The sequence below is a fragment of the Mastigoproctus giganteus genome, chromosome 4 (genome assembly GCF_048544385.1).
Source record: "Mastigoproctus giganteus isolate SK-2022 chromosome 4, ASM4854438v1, whole genome shotgun sequence".
Classification (NCBI taxonomy): Eukaryota; Metazoa; Arthropoda; class Arachnida; order Uropygi; family Thelyphonidae; genus Mastigoproctus; species Mastigoproctus giganteus.
In genome coordinates, this window is record NC_143578.1 from 155,240,169 (window position 1) to 155,259,419 (window position 19,251).

At 40.5% G+C, this 19,251-nt stretch overlaps 1 protein-coding gene across 2 annotated transcripts in view; it reads right to left on the bottom strand.

Moving 5' to 3' along the window:
- LOC150087127 (disco-interacting protein 2-like) overlaps positions 1–19,251 on the bottom strand; it is a 1,128,863-nt gene that overhangs the window by 672,886 nt on the left and 436,726 nt on the right. For both annotated transcript variants that reach the window (XM_090372979.1, XM_090372978.1), the window contains exon 17: positions 754–856. In XM_090372979.1, coding sequence (XP_090229105.1) covers positions 754–856 — 103 coding nt within the window. The remainder of the gene's footprint in view (positions 1–753; positions 857–19,251) is intronic.

Below are 19,251 nucleotides of genomic sequence, written 5' to 3' on the forward strand. Positions count from 1 at the left end.
ACATGGCCTTGGTCGCCTATGCTCCTAAAAAAAGATATGATTACTGAAGACGCACAAGAATTAATGGCAAAAAAAGAGGCTGGTGAAGTGGATTTGGTGGAAATGGCATCGGAGGTAAAACCAAATCATTTCAGAGTAGAAATGATTTGAGTAGAATAGCGCAGATGAAAATTCCAAACTTCCAAATTTTATACTAAAAAGAATAAAGTTAGCCGAGCAATTAGAATCTTATTTTTTGAATGCAGATTCTTGAATGAAAGGAGCCCAAATTTCAAAAGGAGCTGAAAAAATGCTTAGTTCCATACGATGGAATTCACAAATATTTCTCAGGAAAAGTCACACAAACCCGGATTACTGATTTTCTAAAGAGAGTAGAAAATACATGAAATCTAGAATGGTGTATTTTTATTAACACTGTGTTAAAGAAATAGTATATTTTTCTTAGCTTTTGGAATGTAACCTCCCTTACTTTTTCTTATTCCTGTATAACATGGTTTCGCACAACACAATACAACATTTCATAAGAACCTAACTACCGTGTTATATGAGGGTTACATGTACTCTTTTTTGGGCCATCCCATATCATTTTTCTTATCAATTTGACTTCAGCAGTTTTATTTGGAATACAACTAGCCATAATTATCAAGAAAATCAACATATGAATTATATAGTATAAGAATTAGTTCTGAATACTAAGCCAGATCTCAGTGTTCTAAGTTTCTATGCTTTTAAATAGTTAAGTACAACACTTACCTTCGGTATAATTACAAGCTGCAGTAAGTGCACGACAATGATTTGCTGTTGCTAACCTTGTAACTGTTACGCCTTTCATAGAGCCTTCTTTGTCTACAGTGTACTGAATAAAAACAACATGAAAAAAATAATAATACTAATAGCGTAATCAAAAATAAATAACCAAACTTTTAAAATGGATATCCCGAATTAGGATGAATATTTCAATGTTTTTGTAAATTAATAATGATAAATTAATAAGTGAAAAATAGTCAGTAGTGTCACCAGGATGTTTAGCACTTTCTTTCAGAACTGAAAACAAATTCTTGTATGTAATATAAAGCAAAATTTATTATAATAATCCAGTGGTGAGCTGTGAAAATTTTAACAATGGGCTCGCACTTTTGCCGACTTTTTGATGTGAAACATCCTTTGGGGAGGAGTACCTACATAGTAAATCTGATCGATCATGGAAGAGACGTCATCCGAGGCATCTGTCAGAGGGGCTTCCCACGCTCAGACCACTAGTCTGTGCGGAGCACTCACTAGTAGTATGATTAGAGCGCGTGACCAGTACAATATCTCGAGTTCTAACTTTTTGGAATTTTCGAATAGTATGACATCACAACCATACTTCCTGTTAAGACTGCAGGAACTATGATTGTGACGGTTTTTTGATGATTGGTGAAATATTGCATACAGGGTTTTTATTTAATTATTGCCCCTATGCCATTATATTTTAGAACATTTTCTACACAGTGAACGCCTCGAAGAAATTTCAAAATATCAAAAAGAAATGCATGATTGCAAGTATTTGTCATATGACTGCAACAATATAAAGATTTGTCAACAGTTTCTTATTTCGTCTTGCATTTTTGCATACGCAGCTTAAAATTCCATTGTAGGTGCCGCAACATTTAGGAACATTGTCAGGTGTAGAGACATTTAGATACGTTGCAGTAGCAAGTATACGTCTCTATTGTATTTTGTCTTCCAGAAATTATGGAAATTTATGAATGATCCATAAAATATTTACAATAATAAAGCTCTTATTTCGTAATCAATATATACATATCAAAATATCTAAAAGAAACGTGAAGGCTGTTTCACATAAAACCACTACCGCGTGCATGCTCAGCAGATGCGTGCCTTTTTTATTCTTTTTTTTACAACTAGGGAAATATAATGGATACTTTTTTTTCATGCTAAAATTTTAATATTGTGAATAAAAAATAACACGAAAATATTTCCCAAAACACAAATAACGAATTATCACAAAACATTATAGAATATAAAAACAAATATTACATAAAAAACAGTGTTCTAGAAAAGGTACACAAAAATCACAGATTACATGAAAAAAATTATTGCACAAATATTCAATAAAATTTTATTCTAAAAATTGCCATATGCAATTACTTCTTTATTAATATTTGTTTTCGATCTTCTTCTTTGATCAATAGCTAAGCTATTATTACGGAGGACTGATTTGACATAACAATCCGGATCAAATTGAAGCAATGGTTTTCCATTTAGATGTCATAATCTGCAATGTGTTTATTGTCAACATTATTCATTCATTCACACAATATTATTCATTATGCTGGAAGCTCGCTCAGCTTCAGCACTGCTAATCACAATAGTTTCAAAGATATTTCTGGCTTTCTTAATTGAAAAGGGAATTTCACTCGATTTTAAAGATAAACTGCCTTCGACAAAATGTCTAAAATCATTAATTTTTATTTCATATTTTATCAGAAAACAAATTTCTTATTCGGTTTTCACTGTCTTGCCACCAAGATGAAAGCTCTTTTATATTCCACGATTTCCAGTAGCATATGTTTAAAATTTCTTTCAGTTGTATCATTAATTTCTTTATTTAATTTAAAATCACTCTGTTGCATTAATAACTTATCCTTTAAGGATAAAACAATGCATTTAATAACTTGTCACGAGGTGATTTTACTGTTCTTACTTTCGATTTTGATTCCTTCAAATTCTTTCCATTTCAACATGCTCTCAATTTTAGCTTCACAATTTCCATCAGAAGTTTTCAAATTAGAAATAGCATTGATAGTTCGAATAATTAATTTATCTGCTTTTACCATAGTGAATCTGTAAAGCTTCTGAAAGGTAAGAGAGCTCCTCCAGGATGTTGATCATTAGTTGTAAATGATTAAGAAATTCCAGATTTAAAGACGATTTAACAATCAGGAATATTTAACTTCTGATTCAAAATGTTTGCACAATGCAGAATAATTCCTTTAACCCACAATTACCATCCAGAAGCTACAAGCTGTTCATTGTAGCCCGAACGCACGACCAATCTTTATAGTAATCAATGGACACTGCTCATTGTGGACTAATGTTATTAGTGGAGTCCCACAAGGTTCAGTGTTGGGCCCATAGTTGTTTTCTGTATTTATATATGATACTGATGATGGTATATCAAGCTTAATGTGCAAGGTTGCAGATGATACACAGGTTGGCAGGGTTGTTAAGGACACTACTGACAGTATGCTGCTGCAAGAGGATCTGGAAAGGTTGAGCAGATGGGCTGAGAGGTGGCAAATGAAGTTTAACATTGACAAATGTAAAGTACTACATATGGGAAACAGAAACCCCAGAGCAACATATCAACTCTGTGGTACTACACTGACAGTGGTAGAGAATGAAAAAGACCTGGGGGTAATTGTGCAGGCAGTTATGAAGTTCTCTGAGCAGTGCAGAATGGCTGCAAGAGTAGCTCATGGTGTCTTGTCAATGATATACAGGAATTTTTCTAGCAGAGATTACCATTAGCATTAGTAGAGGCATATGATGCAAGAAAGCAAGTTTATGCAGCTTCAGCCAAAAAAAAAAAAAAAACCTCTTATACTTCACCCCTCCGTTCGTTCGAAATACCTGTCCAACTGAGCCTTAAATTTATTTAAGCTATCAACTTCCCCACAACAAAGGATGGAAGTCTGTTCCACCAACCAACTACCCGCTGGCTAAAGGCAAATTTCCGCACATCTATCCTACATCTGTCTTTCCTCAATTTGAATTTATGCCCTCTCAGGTGATTATTCTGAGCAAGAGGCAGTATCCCATCAACATTGAGCATGCTTAAACCATTCAAGGCTTTCTACACCTCTATCAGATCACCTCGCCGGCCTAGTCTCTAGACACTGTAATTTGCAAAACTTAATCCTTTCTTCGTAAGGGCAACCCTTTGTTCCGTTCATTAACCTTGCTGCCCTTCTCTGTACTTGTTCCAGCAGTTCAACATCCTACTTGAAATGAGGCCTCCAGACCTGTATACAGTACTCAAGGTGCGGCCTGACCATTGCCTTATACAAGGGAATAATCACCTCCTTATCCCTGCTAGAAACATTCCTGTATATCATTGATAAGACACCATGAGCTACACTTGCAGGCCATCTGCACTGCTCAGAAAACTTCATATCTGCCTGCACAACCACCCCCAAGTCCCTTTCATTCTCTACCACTGTCAGTGTAGTACCACAGAGTTGATACGTTGCTCTGGGGTTGCTGTTTCCCATATGTAGTACTTTACATTTGTCAATGTTAAACTTCATTTGCCACCTCTCAGCCCATCTGCTCAACCTTTCCAGATCCTGTTGCAGCAGCATAGCATCAGTAGCGTCCTTAACAACCCTGCCAACCTTTGTATCGTCTGAAAACTTGGAGATTAAGCTTGATATACCATTATCAATATTATTTATAAATACAGAAAACTGAACCCTGAGGGATTCCACTAAAAACATTAGTCCACGATGAGCAGTGTACATTAATTACCACTCTCTGTCTTCTGCCACTCAACCATCCCTTTATCCATAGCAACAATTTGCCACCAATGCCACACTGCTCCAATTTGTGCAGCAGTCTTGCATGTGCAACAGTATCAAAAGCCTTTCTAAGATCCAAATATATAATATCAAAGTTATTCCCTGCATCCAATTCTTTTGTGACTACATCATAGTATCCAATCAAATTGGTCAGGCAAGACCTTCCCTTAAGAAAACCATACTATGTCTGAGCTATGACTGAATTCTTGTCAAGATGATCCTGCAGTGCTTCTTTAACCAGTGCTTCCATTAATTTTCCTGGAACAGAAGTTAAACTCACAGGTCTATAATTACTTGTGTCAGCCTTTGATCCACCTTTGTGAATTGGGGTTACATTTGCACATCTCCAGTCTGTGGGTACCTCCCCTGAGTCCAAGGAAGCTCTAATAATTATGGCTAATGGATTGCTTTCTTCCTTTGCTGCCTCCTTTAATATAACTGGATAGATCCCATCCACCCCAGGTGCCTTTCTTGTATTTACCTTCAACAATTTCTCCTCCACTTTACTCTCAATTATTACAAGATCATCTAGCTCACTGCCAGTACTTCAACTATGGCATTCCCCTTCCTGAATAACTTCTCATGTGCAAATGTAGATGCAAAATACTGATTTAGTTTGTTAGCTACCTGAGCAGGATTATGAACAGTTGAACCATCGATATCACGTGGACCAATCTGATTCATCACCTTCCTTCTAGAGTTTACATAAATAAAGAACTCCTTGCTGTTTTTATTTGCATCCCTTGCCAAAGATTTCTCGTAATCTGCCTTCGCCTGCCTAACCTCCTTTGTAACTTGGTTACAGATCAACTTATATCTATCATATGCTTCTGTGTCACATGTTAATTTATATGTATCACATGCACTTTTCTTCCCTGCCATATGTCTCATTAGTTTATCTGACATCCATTTAGGCTGAACCTTGAACAATATTTCTTAGTTGGTATGTAAAGCCTAGTTGCTTCGAAGATAAGTTCTTTGAATTCTTCCCATTTTAGTTTGCTGTTGGTAACATCATCAGTTGGTCCCACTGTATAGAATTTAAATACTGTCTCAGACCATCGTAGTCGCCTTTACGAAAGCAATAACCCTTCCCTTTACCCCTGATGGTAGTTACCTCCTTGAGTAAATCCCACTTCAGCACACTGTGATCACTGCCACCTAGTGGTTCCTGTATCTGCAGATTCTTAATGCATGAAGAATCACTACTGATAATCAAATCAAGAGTATTGCTCCCTCTAGTTGGCTCCCGAACATGCTGATTTAGAAAACAATCATCCAATAAATCCACAAAAGCCTTGCTACTGTGTGAGTGACCAACTCACAAATTCCAGTCAATATCTGGGAAATTAAAATCCCCCATTATAAGACTCTCTGAGGTACTGGCCCACTCTATTTCCCTGTACAGTTTCTTATTATACTCATCAGAGTCATTAGGCCTATAGCACAGTCCTACTCTCAATTTTGATCTCCCAATGCTTATGTGACACCAAACTAACTCGACACTGCACTGTCCAGCGATGTCGACTGGCTTCACTTCCTTGGATTTTATGTGTTTCTTAACTAATAGCATAACTCCTCCTCCCTTCCTATCCTTTCTGTAGATGTTGTACTCCTCAAATTCCAGTTCTGCATTACTTATATCTGTGTGACACAACGTCTCTGATATCCCAACAATATCCATCTTTGATGCTTTGAGCAATACCTAAAATTCATCAAATTTATTTACCAAACTCCTAGCATTGGTGTACACGCAAGTATACATGCACCTGTTCTTTTTCTTAGCTACCCTAACAAAACCCATTTGTTTACTTGTACCCCAATGACTCCCAACAGTCTCTGAAATATCCTGCATCTTATTTTAAAGGCTGCTGCTCATTCCAAATGAAGCAGCGCAAGAATCACTTTCACCTCTGCCAGTGGCTACTGTTAATCTATTAATTCTTATATCCCCCCAATCTAGCAGTTTTCCGACCCACCTAACACTGCCTCGATAGCATCAGCAAATGTTCTTGCACCCTTTCTATTTAAGTGTATTCTATTTTAAGTATATTTTTCTTCCAACTCATGTATTAATGATCTTGGTAAAACACCTCCCACCATTTCCAACACGCTCCATTCAATGCCTCCTGTAGTCTTCCGTCAAAAGGATGTCAGAAGGATTTTGACGAATCTTGATGCTAAGAAAGCTCCAGGTCCCGATGGTATTTCTCGACTTGTTCTCAAAACCTGTGCTCCTGAACTTTCTACTATTCTTTGCTGCCTTTTTTCACTTTCTTATTCCAAAGGTGTTTTTCCTTCTGCTTGGAAATTTGCTCATATCCAGCCAGTTCCTAAAAAGGGTGACAAATCCCTCACATCTGATTATCGTCCCATTGCAATTAATTCTACTCTTTCTAAAGTAATGGAGAAATCAATTAATTGCCAACTCTTAAACTACCTAGAAACCTTCCGTCTGATCAACAATCGCCAGTATGGATTCCGTCAGTGTCGATCCACTGGTGATATTCTGGCTTATGTTACCCATTTATGGACTAATTCAATGGAAAGGTTCGGTGAAACACAAGTAGTTGCTCTTGACATCTCAATGGCTTTCGATCGTGTTTGGCATAAAGGTCTTCTAAACAAGCTTCCATCTTGTGGTTTGCCAACTGTTTTTAGTAATTGGTTATCCAGTTTTCTCTCTGATCGCTCACTGAGGGTGATGGTAGATGGCTTTCTGTCTTCTAACTTCTCCACTAAAGCCCGTGTCCCCCAAGGTTCAGTTCTTTCTCCCATTCTTTTCCTCTTGTATATTAATGACCTTCTTCCATTGACTGGAAATCCTATCTATAGTTTTACCGATGATAGCACATTGCATTCCACTTTCCATTTTGAGAAACCTTGTCCTGTACAATCAGCTTCAACTTCTCGAAAATCTGCTACCAATTCCTTAAATGCCGATCTTCGGGTAATTCTCCAGTGGGGCAAAGACAACTTAGTTGATTTCAACCCTTCTAAAACTCAGTCTTGTCTTATATCTCACAAAAAGGATTCTTGTGCTCCTATGCTTATCTTTAGTGACACTCCGATTTCTAGGCAAAATGCTATATCTCTTTTGGGGATTACCCTGACTTCTAATCTCTCTTGGCACAAGCACATTACAAATATTGCTTCCTCTGCTTCTAAAAAACTTGGTTTTCTCTTTCTCTCTCAGCGTTACTTTTCTTCCAAGCAGCTGCTCACTCTGTATAAATCACAAATCCGCCCGGCCATGGAATATTGTTCTCACATCTGAGGTGGTGCCCCCAAAACCTCTCTCGGGCTTCTCGATTCCATTCAGAAGAGGGCAGTTAGGTTAATTAATGATTCATCGCTAACAGAGTCTCTCCAGTCACTGTCTCATAGATGTACTGTTTCTGCTGCATACCTCTTCTACAGATACTCCCATGGGCACTGTTCTTCTGAATTGGCTTCTATAATTCCCGCTCTCTCTTTCAAAACAGTCCAAACACGTGCTGCCAACATCCATTTACTGTCCAACTTCAAACTCACAGAACCAACTTTTCATCTTCCTCGTTTATTGATTCAACTGCCATTTTCTATAACAACCTTCCTTCATACATATTTCCTGAAAATTACAGTCTACAGAAGTTCAAGTCCAATGTCAACAAATATCTTCTTTCATCTTCTCAACCTCCAACCCAAGCACGATACTAAATACTATAGGTTCTAATGCCTCTCATGTTTGGGGTTTAAATAAAAAAATATATATATATATATACACCTGGATGCAGTCCTAATAGCCTTTTTTGGAATCTGATAGTTCCTGCATAGATTCTGGATAATTTCTTTAGTTTAAGAAAATCTGTGACCTTTAAAGTTGGGGGTTAGGTTTGGGAAACAAAACAAAAAAAAAAAAAAAAAGAAAATCGCACGAAACTAAATCCTGTGAGGAAAAGGTAAATGGTCAACCACAATGATGTGAAGTGCTTAACAAAAAATTCTTAAATGAAAAATGACAAAGTGCAGGGGATGTTGATACAATGTAAGTACCATTTTCCTGAAGCCTATTTTTTTTTGCCAATTTTCACAATTGCCTTAGGACTGCTCTGTATTATTCTTAGTTTCCTCTTTGCCCATGAAAGACAAATTTATAATAAAATACCCTGCGAGTCAAAAAACGTGATAAGAATAATCTTCGCATTTGATTCAGATCATTGTACTTTTTGATGTGAAACATTCTTTGGGAGCACCATCAACTGAGTAAATCTGATGGTAACAAAAAATGCATCGTGGAAGTGACATCATATGCAGCTTCCACCAGAGGCTCTTCCCATAGTCTGTGCCAAGTGTCACTAGTAGTGCAATTAAAGTGTATGACACATTTTTTGAGACCGGTACAATATCTCGAGTTCCAGTGAACCGATTTACAAAATTCATACAGCATTCATTTGAATTTCATCAAACTGCATTACAAAAACACAAATCAAAACAAAAAAAAAAAAAAAAAGCTGCATGGGTAACTTGTACTCATGATAGATGTTTTATTTTATGTGAAAACATCTTTAGCTTGGAAGAGGTTAGCGAAATCCAAGACAATAGCCTATTTACCCATTTGATTGTAGTGGCTTGGAAGTAGTGGCAAAATCCAAGCAAATAGCCTAATTACCCATTTTATTGTAGCCATTTGTTGAATAGTATGATTGCAACAATATAAGTATTTGTCATATGATTGCAACAATATAAGTATTTGTCATATGACTGCAACAATACAAATATTTTTCAGCAATTTCTTTTTTTGTGTTGCATTTTCTTTACATTCTATTGTTAGGTGCAGCTATCGAAGTTTTCACATTAATAATTTTGGAAAAGGTGTTGAATAATGCCAAAGTCAAGTGCAGAGCATTCTCAAGAGTATCGAGCAAGAATGAAAGTGACAAGACCTAAGAAAATAAAGACAAAGGTAACGACAAATGTGTGTGCAAGAACGAAAAAGACTATCAAGAATGCTAAAAAGAAAAAAACAGAAAATGAAGCGTTGAATTTAGCAATACCTTCAACCAGCAATGCTGCTGATCCATCTAACAATGATGTACCCTAAGTGAGTTTTTTTTTTTTTTTTTTTTTTTATGAAAACCCCAAACACGAAAGGTATCGAAACCTATAGTACTTAGTACTGTGCATGGGTTGAAGGAGAAGTATGGGGGGAAGGGGATGCCGGAAACTTTGCTCTAGAGACTAAACATGGGTTTCACCACTTCAAGCCTCCAATAAGCAAAGTGGTGGTATTTCACTGATTGATGAAAGTTATCTACCACCTACATGTATTAATTATGTACAACGAAAAATTTCTCCTAATGCGGTGCAAATGAGTTTAAATGATCAAGCTCCTTTTATTTACACCGACTATTGTTTACTTAAGAATGCAAATTGCGAGTTTGAAAGGAGATTTATGAAAAATTATTTCTGTTCTGTATACTACATTTGAGATCGTCAATGGTTCGAAAGTGACATAAAGAAACGAACTGCTAAAGATACACAATTGCATTTCCTGATGTTGACATCGACGGGATCCTTGTGCGTAATAGCTGTAGAGGATCACTTAAGAACATTATTTCAGCACTATCTAAGTCAAATGGCTTTGTCTACCCAGAAATTCCATTCCATTTACCAAAATTGGATTTAGTGACAGAGAGGCATACAAAAAATACATAAAAAAGAGTGGGTTATCCATTTGTAGGATAATCTGTCAGTATCGGTTATCAACACTAGTGGATTACCCTACAAGCTCTCATTGGTCATCGGAAAGCTGTATATAGTCATTTACAACGAACAGCAACAGATTGTGGTTCCAATTTAAAACCTCATTTAAGATTGGAAAGTTAGCTCACAAAAAGGCGGCGAGATATATGCAAGCAAACAACATCATTCCTGCAGCTGTGCCGCTCACAAGATGAACAGTGAGTATATCATTGAACAACAACCGCATAATCTGTGCCAAAAGAAATAACTTTCCTCTCATACTGGCATGTGCAATGATGATACACAAGTCACAAGGTGGTACATTCAATACAGCGGTTTACGAGTATGAAAAGAGCCACGAACAGCTGTTTTATGTCCCGCTGTCATGCATAACTGACATCAGTGGACTTTATATTGTCTTCCTGACCAGTGACAAGAGATTCGACCATGGCCTTAGAAATTCTACATCCACCACTGAAATACAAAACAAGTTTGCCAGGCTTGCGACTAATCAGTTACAGACAAGATAATACACTTTGCTCGAATTCATCCGCAATAGGAAGGAACTCTCAGTTCCCTCACTCAACTCCAACCATGTGGACATCGTTACACCGCAATGCCAAATCTTCTTGCAATCTGAGACTTTGTTAGATAGTAACGAGAGTGTCAACATCCCAAACTTTAATATATGGTTCAATTCATGCTTGAAACCAAACAGACAGCTAGAATCACAACATAACACAAAAAAGATGGACGCGGTACACATTGTCAAAATATACTTAGATGTCACTGATGTTCGACAGTTAGTGTTTGGTCCATTGGCGATATATGTACAGCAGAGTGCTTGTTACCGAACAGCCAAGTTATACTTACAATGGTTGTCTATATTTCTCCTAACAGTGACATAGAGGATATAACTGACTTCATTCATTTTGTTTTGCTACCGTACACAATTCAAGGTGCAATGCTGTAAAAGAAAGATTTACATAAAATACCTATGATCGTGACTGATGACTTTTTCAACGTTAATTTCGTATTGGAAGAAACTACACTGTTAATTACTTTCCTGCAAGAAACATTCAATCTAACTCTAAACAACAAAGCTACTCCCTCAATTGCAGCTACAAGATCGGGTACCGCAATCGATGCTGTTTTCCAGAAACAATTAGATACATTGCAATCGCAAGTATATGTCTCTTACTTTAGCCATCATAAATTCATTGTATCTTGTCTTCCAGCTGAAATTATGGAAATTTGTGAATGATCAATAAAATACAGTAACTAGCCGACACAAACAAGAGTTGCGTTCTGCGGAACTCTATGTAAGTCAGATTTTACGTAAGTTGGAATTTTAGCATTGGCAGAGGCATACGATGCAAGAAAGCCAGCTTATGCAGCTTCAGTCAAAAATAACCCCTCCCATTTCACCCCTCCATTCATTCCAATTGCCTGTCCAGCTCAGCCTTAAATTTATTTTGGCTATCAACTTCCACAACAAAACATGGAAGCCTGTTCCCTCAATCTGGCTAAATACAAATTTATGCATATCTATTCTACAACTGCCTTTCCTCAATTTCAATCAGGTTCTTAATCTGAGGAAGAGGAAGAATCCCATCAGCATTCAGCTTGCTCAACCCATTCAAGGCCTTATACACCTCAATCAGATCACCTCGCAGTTCCTACTCTCCAGGAGCACCCCTGGAGAGTTGGAACTGCGAGGAGCACCCCTTTGTTCCCCACACCAATCTTGTTGCCCTTCTTTGTACTCGTTCTAGCAACTATCCATCCTTCCTAAAATGAGGCCTCCAGACCTGTATACAGTATTCTAGCTCAGGCTTGACCACTGCCTTGTATAATGAGATAATCTCCCTGCTAGCAAAATTCCTATATATCATTGACAAGACTCCGTCACCTGCCCCCTGGCAGCCCCTCTGCACTTCTCAGCAAACTTCATATTTGGCTGCACAATTACCCCCAGGTCTTTTTCACTTTCCACTTCCCTAAGTGTAGCACCACACAGTTGGTACATTTCTCTTCGGTTACTGCTACCCATACGCAGTACTTTGAATTTGTCAATGTTAAACTTCAGTTGCCAATTTTCAGCCCATTTTCTAAACTTACTGGAACTAGTTGGAGTAGCATATTGTCCTTACTGTTGGAGTAGCATATTGTTAACCTGCCAACCTTTGTATCATCTGCAAATTTGGATATTTCTCCTGATATAACTTCATCAATATCATTGATAAATATACAAAACAACAATGGGCCCAACACTGAACCCTGGAGAACTCCAATAATAACATTTGTCCACGATATTGTTTGTTTGTTATTTGATTTTTAGGAGCATTAGCAACTAAGGCCATATTGCTCTGTGGATATGCAGTGGTCATTCCCTGACCTTTCCACATCCACCATATTTGGTGGTCACGGGCTCGAACCCTGTTTGTCCATGAAGAGCAGTGTCCATTGATTACCACTCTTTGTCGTCTCCCACTCAACCATCTGTTTATCCATTGTAGCAATTAACCCTTAATGCCTTACCTCGCCAATTTGTACAGCAGTCTTCCATGTGCAACAGTATCAAATCCAAGTATATGATATCAAAATTATTTTTGACATTCAGTTCCTTTGTGACCACATCATACAAGATATTCAACCATAGCCTTAGAAATTCTATATCCACCACTGAAATACAAAACAAGTTTGCCAGGCTTGCGACTAATTGGCTACAGACAAGATAATACAGTTTGCTCAAATTCATCCACGATAGGAAGGAACTCTCAGTTCTCTCACTCAACTCCAACCATGTGGACATTGTTACACAGCAATGCCAAATCTTCTTGCTATCCAAGAAGATTTGGCATCGCTGTGTAAAATCTTCTTGCTATCCAATCAAATTGGTCAGACAAAACCTCCCTTTAACAAACACATGTTGTGTCTTAACTATTACTGCAGTCTTGTCTAAATGATCCTCCAATGCTTCATTAACCAGTGATTCTATTATTTTTCCTGGAACAGAAGTCAAACTAACATGTCTGTAATTACTCATGGCACCCTTTGTGAATCGGGGACACATTTGCACATCTCCAGTCCATGCGACCTCCCCAGAGTCCAAAGAAGCTTTCATAATTAGGGCGAAAGGTTTTCTTACTTCCTTTGCCATCTCCTTTAATATAACTGGATAGATTCCACCCACTCCAGGTGCCTTTTTTATGTTTAACTTCAACAATTTTTCCTCCACTTTGCTCTCAGTTATGATCAACAATAGTCAAGCTCATGATAATCAATAGTCAACCTATGTTAAGTGGTCCAAGCTAATTCATCCCATTCCTTCTAGAGTTTACATAAGTAAAGAACTTTTTTGCTGTTTTCTTGCATCCTATGCCAAGGATTTCTTGTAATCTGCTTTCACCTGCCTAACCTACTTTGCGACTGATTACAGACTAGTTTATATGTGCCACAGGCTTCTGTGTCATCTGATAATTTATATGCATCCCATACATTTTTCTTCTCTGCCATGAGCCTCATTAGTTCATCTGACATCGATTTAGGCCTAAACTTTGAACAATATTTCTTAGTTGGAATGAAAAGCCTAGTAGCCACCAAAATTAAGTCCCTGAAGGCTTCCCATATAGAACTCAACGTTGGTAACATCATCAGTTGATCCCACTGTACAGAATTTAAAAACTGTCTGAGACCCCTGTAGTCACCTTTACAAAAGCAAAAGCTCTTCCCTTTAGCCTTGATGGTAGTTACATCTTTAAGTAATTCCCACATCAGTACATTGTGGTCACTTTCACCCAGTGGTTCCTTTATATGCAAATTCTTAATGCATGAATAATCACTGCTGATAATTAGATCAAGAGTATTACTCCCTCTGGTTGCCTCTCGCTCATGTTGCTGTAGAAAACAGTCATCCAATAAATCCACAAAAGCCTTGCTAAAAGTGTAAAGTGTGTTTAGGGTCTAACGGCACCAGGGGTTACCCCCATCTCCGTGTAGTCTACATTGTCACGTGTTACAGAACACTGTAAAGGCCAGAGATTTAAAAGTGTATGGATATTGTTGGATGTAGTGTCGTGTACCGTTGTTCATCTGGCTATTTAGCCGCTGGACCCCTACTGAGGCCCAAGTTGCCCACACTTAGCCCCGTGGAGGCAAGCCAGGTACACCAGTATTTTTAAATAAGTACTCTGGCAGGTTCTGCCACCTAATTTCCTGGGATTTCAGTGGCTAGGACAAAAAAAAAAAAAAAAAAAAAAAAGGTGGGGGGTGCACTAGAGGTTGGGTCAGGCCAAGGAGTTTTAAGTTATACAGTGTGGAATTTAGAATTTTGGGTGTAGGGCTAGGATAATTTTGACATGGGATGAACGCTAGTTGGAAAGCTAGAGGGGGAGGGGAGACTAAAGGCTGGGGGGTGAGAGACAGAAGTATAGGGTCGATAGAGTAGATGACCCCAAAATAAGTGAGGCAGGCCCATGCCACACCAGAAGGAAAGAGGGGGTGGCGGGGAGGAGACAAGGGGACCTTCACCTCCTCCCGGCCAGGACAGGGGAGAAACAGGGCCGTGCAAGGGAGCACGGGTTCAGGATCGCCACGTGGCATTGGCAGCAATGCTGCGTGAAGTCATATTTGGCAGAGTCCAGTCCGAGAAGGTAAGATTCGAGTAGTGCAGTCCCCAATTCGAGTAGTGCAGTCCTCAAAGAGGATCAAATCCGAGTAGTGTCAATCCTGGGACAAAGAAGTCCCGTCCAGATAGTGGAGTCATTTCAGTGGTGAGTCAACTTGGTGGGAGGCGAAGCCGGAGCGGCAGTCATGGTAGATGAAGGTGATGTTGAGACTGCATTGTAAAGGCACAATTATTGTGCAGGTTGAAAGGCTTCACGGGGATTGCAGTATGCTGAAGCAAGTAGTGGTCTTTACACATGGCTGATTAGGCCGTTTCATTGTCTGGTTGGGTCTGATTCTGTGGTTGTGGTAGGGTTTTCCGCCTCGTGAAGAGGCTCTGAGCAAAGTTCGAAAAGGCTGTGTAGGTATGGTGGTCTTCCAGGAGATGTTGCTCCTGATCTCTAGGGATGAAATGAATTTGTGTGATGAGAGAAGATCTGAGGTCATCATATAGTAGGCAGTCATGCATCAAGTGATCCCAGGTTTCCTGGGCACCACAGGTGCAAAGGGGGCTGTCGGAAAGTCCAAGAAGGTTCAGTTTACTGCGAAAGGCACCATGCCCTGTTAGGAGGTACATGGTTAGAAGGCCTGGGGAGAACCAGGATGGTGATTTGGGATATACTTTGCATATGTCTGGTATAAATTTGCGGGTGATGGCCCCTTTGGTGGATTCAGACCATCTGGCTTGCCAGGTCTGTTGTAAGTAGGTTAGGAGTCTGCTTTTTTCGCTGGAATAGGTGTTAGCAGGATCCGTGGTAAAATCAATAAAGGTGGTAGACATTCCTCTGCTGAGCTGATACAGCATCCCCACATGGGCCACCTCAAGGTCTAGGGGCAGTACACCGGCGAGGACTTGTAGGACGTGCGTGCTGGAGGTGCAACATGCTCTGGTTATTGTAAGGAGAATTGGCCGTTGAATGATGTTCAGCTTTCTTCGTCCTACCACAGTGGAGGCTTTGTTGAACCATATGCCAGAACCGTAGGTGATAGCTGGTATGAATATGGCTTTATACAGTAAAGCTAGAGTGCGTTTTTTGAGCCCCCAATCTCGGCGGGTCACCCTGGCAATCAGTGCAATGTAATTTCTAATTTTCTTCTGTAGATAGTTGAGATGTGGGAGAAATGTTAGTTTGCTGTCGATGATAATTCCAAAGAGTTTCAGCTGAGTAACAAGCTTGATGGTTGTGCCATGTATCTTGATTTGAGGTGGCCTCCGCGGATCAAGATAGCCCTTCAGGAGAATGGATTGGGTTTTTGTGGATGAGATGGTCAGATGGTTTTTCCGGACCCACGATTGCAGGGTGGTAAGGGCTCTGTTGGCAGATATTTCAAGTTGAGCCCTGGAGTCCCCTGCCAGGATCAGGGAGAGATCATCAGCATATGCCAAGGTCTGGACATCGCCTAAGTCAGTACTGAGAAGCTCGTCGAGTACAGAGTTCCAGAAAAGGGGGCCCAGGACAGAGCCCTGAGGGCAACCTCGGTGGACACGATGATTCACACTGGAGAAGGGAGCCTGAACCACAATGCTCCTGTCACTGAGATAGCTGGCAATGCAGTTGTAGAGATTTCCTGGGAGCTCAGCGCGTCTCAGCCGTCCGAGGACGCTAGGCCACCATAAGGTGTCGAATGCCCCAGCAAAGTCGATTGAGATGACAAGGAGGTACTTCTGGGTGCAGTTCCTGGCAGCATTTGTAATGGTCTCCAGCGCATCGACCGTAGACATGCCCGGTTTGAATCCAAATTGATTTCGTGCTGGTAGCTGTGCAGTACTGTAGTGGTTTTCCAGTCTCCGTCTAAGGAGCTGCTCAAAAACCTTACTCAGCACAGAAAGGAGAGCAATAGGCCTGTACGAGTCAGGGCGATCATGCGGTTTAGTTGGATTTTTGAGTATGAGCCGAATGGACGCAGTTTTCCAATCAGTTGGGAACCATCCCTTTAGCAGGCAATGGTTGAAGAGGTTTAGCAGGGTTTCTGGAGCGAATTCAGCAACTTTTTTAATTATTTCGGGCTCAAGCATGTCCAGGCCTGGTGACTTGTTATTTCTCAGTCTCCCAACGGCCATAGAGAGATCCTCGACGTTGAAAGGCTCTTCCACGAGTGTTGAGTTATAGTTGTTATTGTCGAGGCAAAGCTGCTGTTGTTCTGGTGAGTTGTCATCTGGTGGCTGTTTGAAAGAGTAATCAAGTATGTTTGAAATTGAATGCTGCCAGGTGGAGGTCATGTGGCCTTGTGGGGTGACTGTGGAGCGAATAACTTCTCCTCTTGGCAGTTTGTTTGTTGTTACTTTGAACACGACACCCCAGGGGTCAGAGTTACCAACTGTTGATACCAGGTGCTCCCAGGACAGTCTTTTACGCTGCCTGATCATCGCGTTGTAGGCGTTTCGAGTTTCTCTGTACTCCTGCCGGAGGTATTCAATTTCTGCAGGAGGCCAGGATCGCCTGGCTCGTTGGAATGCACGCCTCTTTTGGTTTACTTCACGTCTGAGGGCCTGAAGCTCCCCTGACCACCAGGGGACTGCCCCAGGGATTGGATTTTTCCGTTTTATTGCTGTATTTGCAGCGATCATAATTATGTCCGTGACCTTGCGCTGATGGGAGTCTGGATGCTGAACTTGCACATTCTCGGTTTGTAAGTGCAATATCCCATTGATGAGTGTTTCTTTAAACAGGCTCCAGTCAGCTTTGTTCAAAGCGTATCTGTGTTGCTTCTGTCTGAGAATTGTGGACTGAGTAATCGATCTGTACATGTTGAAAGTTATGGCCCGATGGTCTGAGGTGGACCAGCCCTCCCGTACGGTCCAATCCGACAGAAATCTAGCAAAGGACCTGGTGGAGAGAGTCACGTCAATCGTAGATTCCCAAAGTGAGCTGGAAAACGTCGGCAGGCTGTTGGGCCTATTTATGACTTCCAGACCACTATTAGCCAGGAACTCCTCCAACCGCTGTCCATTTGTAGCACCTCTACGCCCTGGGGTCTCACTGTGCCAGAGGGCAGAGCGGCAATTTACATCGGCACAAATGACAATCTTTGCACCCGCCAGTTCTGTTAAGACGTATTGTAGGTACTGGACTGCAGGTAGAATGTTCTCTCCCGGCCTGCAGTACAGAGAGACGGCATAGAAGTCGCCCAGAGAGGAGATGATGTGGGCACAGGCGGCCCATGGAGAACAGAGATGAGATATCTGCATCACAGTCAAGTCAGGATTCCTCACAGCGATCCCCGCCCAGGGTGTCACACCAGGAGCCTGGACAATTTTGTAGGACAAGGGGTATCCCCTTATTTCGTTTGAATGAGTGTAGGGTTCTTGTATTAAGAGAATATCGATGTTTTCCTCATCTGCCTTCCGTTGGAGTTGTCCCACAACGGCCTTTGCCCGCTGCGCATTTATTTGCAAGAATTTTATCTTGTTGCTGTTATACTGTTTATGCAGTGTCCCCATAATTTATTCGTTGTTGGAGCGTGCTCTTGGCCTTGATGTAGACAGGGCATTTATTATCCCGAAGTGAGTGGGCATGAGGTAGTTTCTGGCTTTTACAGTTAGCACAGATTGATTCATTGGCTTTGTTCGGGCAGGTTTCATAGCTGTGGCCATTATCAGCACAGTGACCACAGGTCTGTTCTGTCTGGGTGCACGTGTGGGTCGTGTGACCGAAACGACAGCATCTGAAGCATTTTGGGAAAGCTACATGCTCTTGTAGCGGTGGGAGCCCCAATTTATGTACACTCGATTGTGGTGGGTCAGTATGTGCCAGTTCTACAACCCAGTTGAAGGAAGTGCCACTTCTAGACTTTGTTTGGTACTTTGGCTTTATTAGGCTAGCTGGGTCCTCTTTTGGGAGTGCATGTTTTAGGTTACGCCTGTACAATTCATCTCGTATGGTGTTGGGATCCAGACCCTTGTCGATGTCATAAATTACTATTGAGGGTGCCTTTTTCCTTGGGGGCTCAGCTAGGAGGCCCAGGGTAGGTATCTTAGCATTTGTTAATATCATATCAGCGTCGTCCTTCGAGTCAGTTTCTATGATGATGCCCGTATTTCGGGTCTTTCGAATGGATTTTATTTTAGTGTTTCTCAGGTCATCGGTAAGGGAAGCGATTACAGTCTTCTTAATCTCCTCGCTTGTTTTTGGTGCATTGGCTGTGGCCGGCTTGAGAATTACCAGGTGTGGTGTTGGTAGTAATGTCTTTCTTTTTGGTGGCGGGTCCGTTCTCGTATTTGGCTTTGTGTTCCTCAGCGCATCAGCAAAAGTTGGGGCGCGCTGTAGCATTTGTG